Source organism: Anabas testudineus, chromosome 2 (genome assembly GCF_900324465.2).
Source record: "Anabas testudineus chromosome 2, fAnaTes1.2, whole genome shotgun sequence".
NCBI classification, from domain to species: domain Eukaryota; kingdom Metazoa; phylum Chordata; class Actinopteri; order Anabantiformes; family Anabantidae; genus Anabas; species Anabas testudineus.
This window is the reverse complement of record NC_046611.1, coordinates 23,608,747-23,614,746: the sequence shown is the minus strand read 5'-3', so window position 1 is coordinate 23,614,746 and position 6,000 is coordinate 23,608,747. Positions and strand designations below refer to the sequence as shown.

The following is a 6,000-nucleotide window of genomic DNA, read 5'->3' as shown; positions in this document are numbered from 1 at the left end:
ATCTTATATTCTCTCTGTTAATCAGAATCTCTGTAAATGATCTTGCTTAATAATATTCAATGTGAGCAAATTACAAAGTTGCCTCAGTGCCCATGTTCAGACTGAGATCTGGCTCATCTTGTGGTTTCTCTTCTCTCCTCTACAACTCTACATACCACGGCTGTTATCAGAAGTTATGACCGACTGTTTATGTGGAAGATCAGCGTCATATCAGCCACATCTTGTGCCTCCTGAATACGCTCACCTGGGGGTTTCCCCATCCGTGCGGCTGCGTAACAGGCGGCTTGCCGCGCGCCAAAGAGGAGCGTTACATGACAATTAATGAGTGGTCTCCGCTTTAAACATCATTAGTCCATATCCATCAGCCCAGCAAACGAACAGCCTCCTGGGACAGGCGGTGTGGAGTTGTGAATGGGCGAGGGGCGGGTACAGTGAAACAGATGCATCTCTGCTGCTGGAGAAGCGCACAGAGCAAAACGCAGTCCGATGGAGCGGCAGCAGCGCGTCACCTTCTGAAACACACACACACACACACACACACACACACACACACACACACACACACACACACACACACACACACACACACACACCTGGGCAGAAACACGGAGTTTTGCAAATATCAAGGAGACTTGAAGAAGAAAACTCCGCGCTGAGGACAGGATGGATGCTCCGCAGCTGCTCTTACTGCTGCTGTTCTACGGATATCTGCCAAAAGTAAGTGTCGCTTATTGTGAAAATATGGCTTGTTTTTTTTGGCGTAAACAGGTGAAACGACTTTACTGTTTGCATTTAATCGTCAGTGTACTACAGTCAACAGTCAACCAGCACGAAATTAAGGTTTCATAGACATAAAAGCCACTTTTAACACCGAGAATGCGAGAGGAGTGACACTTCCACTGTGCGCTATGAGTGGCCATGTACTAACGACAGGAGCTTATGATTTTCCCCGCATCTATCTATCTATCTATCTATCTATCTATCTATCTATCTATCTATCTATCTATCTATCTATCTATCTATCTATCTATCTATCTATCTGTTTGCAGTTACTATTTAATTCTTTTAAATACATCTTAAATTATCTTGTTTGTAGACTCTCAGTTCTTGAGCCACGTCCAATCTTTGTCATTGTCAAACAATTTAAAAAAACATACATTTCATCTCTTTGTTTGCAGCTGAGTCAGTGTCAAGATGAAGGTTTTTCAGTAGCTGGGAATAAAACCAGTGTGAACCTAATACTGAACCTAACATCCTGTGTTGAGTGATATGAAAAGCTGCTCATGTGGCTTTTCAGACTTCAATTAACAAATGTAAATGTAAATTAGTACATTGCGAATACATGGATCAGTCATCTTGATGAATTTACTTTGTAGGTTTAGATAATTGGAAAAGGGTCTTTGGGCTTAATGCTTTGCTAGATGTGTAGGTTTTCCTGTATGTTTTCATTTACCTCAAAAACTCTCATGATGTATCTTTGAAATTACATGAACATGCAATCTAAGACAAATCAAAATCATTCAACAGCTTGTAAGATATCCAGCTATACTCACTAAGAAGTGTGTCGATAAAGAAATGTTACACGTTATTATGATAAAGGTTGCATCTTTGGATAGATCTTTTGTCATTTAAACCCTTTGGCTTGCTTATAAGCTCTTTACAGACACGGTGAACATACAGCAAGTGGCTGTGCGAGGAATTCTTCCTGTTCATCTCTGCCAACTGTCAGATGTATAGCCCACCCCGAGGCTTAGAAATCAAACATATACGTCATTTGTTGACATATTTTAGTGGCTCTTATAGGAACCAGTGTCCAGCGGCTGCTTTACAATAACAAGTGCTGACATGTTATATATATCAAATGAGGAAATGTGGTGTTGAGGGGAGCAGAGAAAATCTTATAAGTGGTTAGAAAGTGTATGTAGTGGCAGAATATCCCTGTTATTGTCAGCATTAGGGGGGTTGTTGGTTCCTACTCTCTGATATCATCCATAGGAGCGTCTCCAGAAATAGTGCACCAAACCGACAGCAGGTTTCACAAACCTTCTGCATCGTAGTTACTGTTTTTCCTAGTAGCTCTAGGTGGTTTCTTTTCTTTTAAATGCTTCATACAGCACAATTGTTCAGCAGCAAAATAACTTTAAGCCCATGTTTCTAAACTGAGTCCTTATGTCTGTGAATTTCTGCTCTGTGAAAAAGTCCTCCATTAGCACTGTGGGAGTCAAGGTTCCTGAAATGTTGGACAATGCCGCTCTTACATTTGCAGTACCGTATGAAAAATATTTATTTCCCTGTAATATGTAAATTCGACGCAGTACAAGTGAGGACATTCGCTTATCATATAGAGAGTTCTTATCTGTCTAACCACAGACTTTCACCTACCTCACACCTGTTATTCCCCCTGGCAATACTGTGGGGGAGGCATTGTCTGGTGTCTGTATCCATTCCCTGCATGCTTCTGCTGTGATGCCGCCACATGCAGCATCCATGGCATTTGCTCTAATGGTCTGCGATCATCTACCTTCCACCTTTATCTACCTCAACTGGATTCACATTAGAGAATATGGTGAGAGGAACTCTCATGAAATCTTCGGGAGGGTGGCAACATTGCTGTTTTTTCCATTTTAAAATAGATGTTCAAAGCAGTAAAATATGCAGAGAGAAGGGACGTGAATACTTTCTGAAACAGTGGAGTGGAGGACATATTTGTCTGTGTGTGATGACTTGAACTGTGAAATCATGTTTTGAACTGAGGAGCAACTATTCTATGTTGATCACAAAGTCTCATACAACTGATAATAGTAGATATTGTAGACAACTATACCTAATGATTTATTGAAATATAATTATATATTGTTAGCTGTAGGAAAAGAGTGATAAATACTGTTACATTGTGCAGAACAAATTAAATGTTGAGAGAATCATTATTATATTATTTACTATATATACAAAAAGCTAGTAGATATGTTGAGCATGCTGGTGATGGCATACCAGTTTTGTGATTATGGTAACCTTTGGTTTAAGGTTGCAATATTAAAGTGAACATGTACTAATGTATTTTACATACATTAGTGCATGTTCACTTTAATATTGCTTTAGTGCATAAGTTTATCAGACAGTCAGCATTTGGTTTTGTTAAGGCACAAAAACAACAAAACACGCTGTTAAGGTTATTGAATGGTCTTGAACACTGAGCAGTCTAAAGGAGGAAACACACACACAAACATCCATTTACTGCAACTTGCCACCTGTATAAATTCACCTAACTCGTCCTTTGACCCCATCATAATTATTACGTCCATCAGAGGTTGTTTCACAGTAAAACATACAGGAATGATAGATGGTGTAAGTCACATATACATGTAGCAGATATGGTTAGTAATGAAGCAGCTGACCTTTAGATGACCTTTTGTTTTTTGGGAGGACAGTTAACAGTAAAAAAACAGAGATGAGGTGATACTGACTTCTCTCAGAAATTAATTGATAGAAACCTTAAAAGAAACTTTGTAAAAGCATAATCATGTATTAAAATACAGTGTCCAGCACACGTTGTGTTTATTGATTAATCAGCCCCAGATAAAACTATAAGACTTACACACACACAATGTAGATGTTTCTGTCCAGTGAAGGGAAGGATTGGATAAACACATTACTCTGGACGCTGTAGCTACACACAGACACAAGCTTCTCTTTCTCTCATTTTCCTGCCACTACCCTAGCCCACTATCAATTTATTTAATTGTTATCGTGTACTCAAACAAGACAAGCCTTGCAGCCATTTTGAAAAGACAACAGTCACGAAAAGCTTGAAGCAACCGCCTGGTCGCTCTCGTGATGAGCTCTGTGCTAACAAATTATTATTAGAGCTTGCAGATATTTATGTGATGTTTTGCTCATAGAGACATGTATGCATGTGTCCCTGAGGCTTTACAGAGCTCCACTTATCATTCGCATGGACATGTTGATTCATTGCCCAATACAGCAATCTCATTGGCTGGTCCGTCTAAATTGTAGATACTGTAGGAATGTTTTCAGCATCTCTAACTGGCAGGCACTTAATATTTGTCTGCTGCATCTTGGATTCAAGCTTAAATCACCCTCACTTGGTCTCTTGTGTCTTCCTGGATTAGGAAATGTACCCCAAATCCAGCCACTATCATAAATCACATACTCTGATTGTTTTGTATCATGATTGGTCTCCCTGTTTGTGTATTCTGTTTCTATTCACAATAGACAAGGTTATACATAAACCAATAACCTCCCTCCACTCAATCAAGCTAGCTTGAACTCAGCAGCCTGCAACCCAAGACCGTGCTCGCATCCCAGTATCACGTCATGACTTATGGTTTTTGGTAAACATCAAGTTTGTTGCTACTCATCCAAGTTTCCCCAAAGGCACTGGACAATTTCATATTAAATTACATAGAAAACTTTAACTGGATTTTTTTAGTTTGGAGAACTCAACCAGCCTGTGCCTTAATTTAAAGATGCTTTAAAATGTTCTGCTAGAAGCACTTCATCTTAAAGAGCACTGTGGGTAAGAGTGGTCTAAATGATGATTGCAGGACAGAGGTGCCTTGAATTCTGTAAAGTCAAACCATCAATTGTAGGCTACCATCCACCTACGTCACAGCAGTGTACAGATAACCTTATTACTGTGACTGAGTTTAGCTCTGTTCATTATGAGCCAGGATTTAAAAGAACATGAATGAAAAAGGCTTCAGCTGAATAACACTCTTACATAACAGAACTTTGTAGCATTCAATGTCCTAACATCACAACACCAAACTCATCCCACATCAAAACACCATTTCAACACAGTAACCAATGCATAGCAGAAGAAAGTGTCTGAAGTGACATTACCTGTCGAGTCGAGCAGATGACACCTCTCAGACTGTTACTGTCGGATTGCTTGGAAGAACTTTAGTTTATTTATGAGAAACAAGTGGCATAGTAAACACATTAATGATCCTTTTGCAGCGCAGATTTACGATGGTTAATAACAGTAGTCATAACTAATTGTGAGCTATGACAGAGTGGAGACTGGAGTAAAGCAGCTGAATAGAATGGGAGTACTGCACTGATTTAATTGCTAATTAAAACTTAAGAGAGTTAAGAGTTTTGAATCAGGATTATTAATTATTAATGCCATTGAGTTCAGAAAACACAAAACAATCCTCTAGAATCCACTAAAGTGTTTTCATAGAGCACAGATCAGTTTCTTTTCTGTTGGAGTGAGTTACACAGTAACAGAGCACAATTGAAACTGCAGGTGATGAAACAGTTAAAGACAAATTAAAAACACTTAGTATTACTAAGTATACTTGCTATTTTGTAGCCCGTAGTGTGTTTGACATTTGGAGTGTTTGATGTTGGTGATTTATAATTAATGTTTTATTATGTCTTATGGTTGTTTTTTATTTCCAATTGATTAAAGATCTAGTGATGTGTCTATGTACAGTCAACAAATGAAATATAGTTCTATAGCTAATTCTGGCGGCGATCTGTTCACTGCCCACTGGTAAATAAGCTAAAAAAATAAAAATAACAAGAAATCTTTTTCTTATGTGTATAGGCTTTTGTAGAGAGAGTGCAGGCTGTTCATTTTTACTGTGACCTGATATTCATACTGTAGCAGCAATCACTGTCACTGCAGTGATTATTATATTATATTATTTCTCGTGTGTGTGTGTATATATAAATATAAATATATATAATATGTATATATATATATATATATATATATATATATATATATATATATATATATATATATATATATATATATACATACATATATTATCAGAGATGTACTAGACAAAATTAAATGTACATTAAATGTATAATTTGTCACAAATTGTTGTCCAACATTGTGCTTTGTCTTTTGAACAGTGTCAGTATGGACGGTAATATTGTTTATTGGCTATGTGACATGATTATGTGCAGCTGAAGCACTGTGGTTGTTGTTAAGTCATGCAGGTCCAGTGACACGAGAAGATG

General features: G+C 38.0%; 1 protein-coding gene across 1 annotated transcript in view; it reads left to right on the top strand.

Moving 5' to 3' along the window:
* Window positions 1-494: 494 nt before the first annotated feature.
* The window catches only part of vipr1b (vasoactive intestinal peptide receptor 1b), a 37,782-nt gene continuing 32,276 nt past the window's right edge, over window positions 495-6,000 (top strand). The window contains exon 1 of the mRNA XM_026361234.1: window positions 495-717. Within this exon, the coding sequence (XP_026217019.1) occupies window positions 664-717 (54 nt within the window). The 5' untranslated portion in view covers window positions 495-663. The remainder of the gene's footprint in view (window positions 718-6,000) is intronic.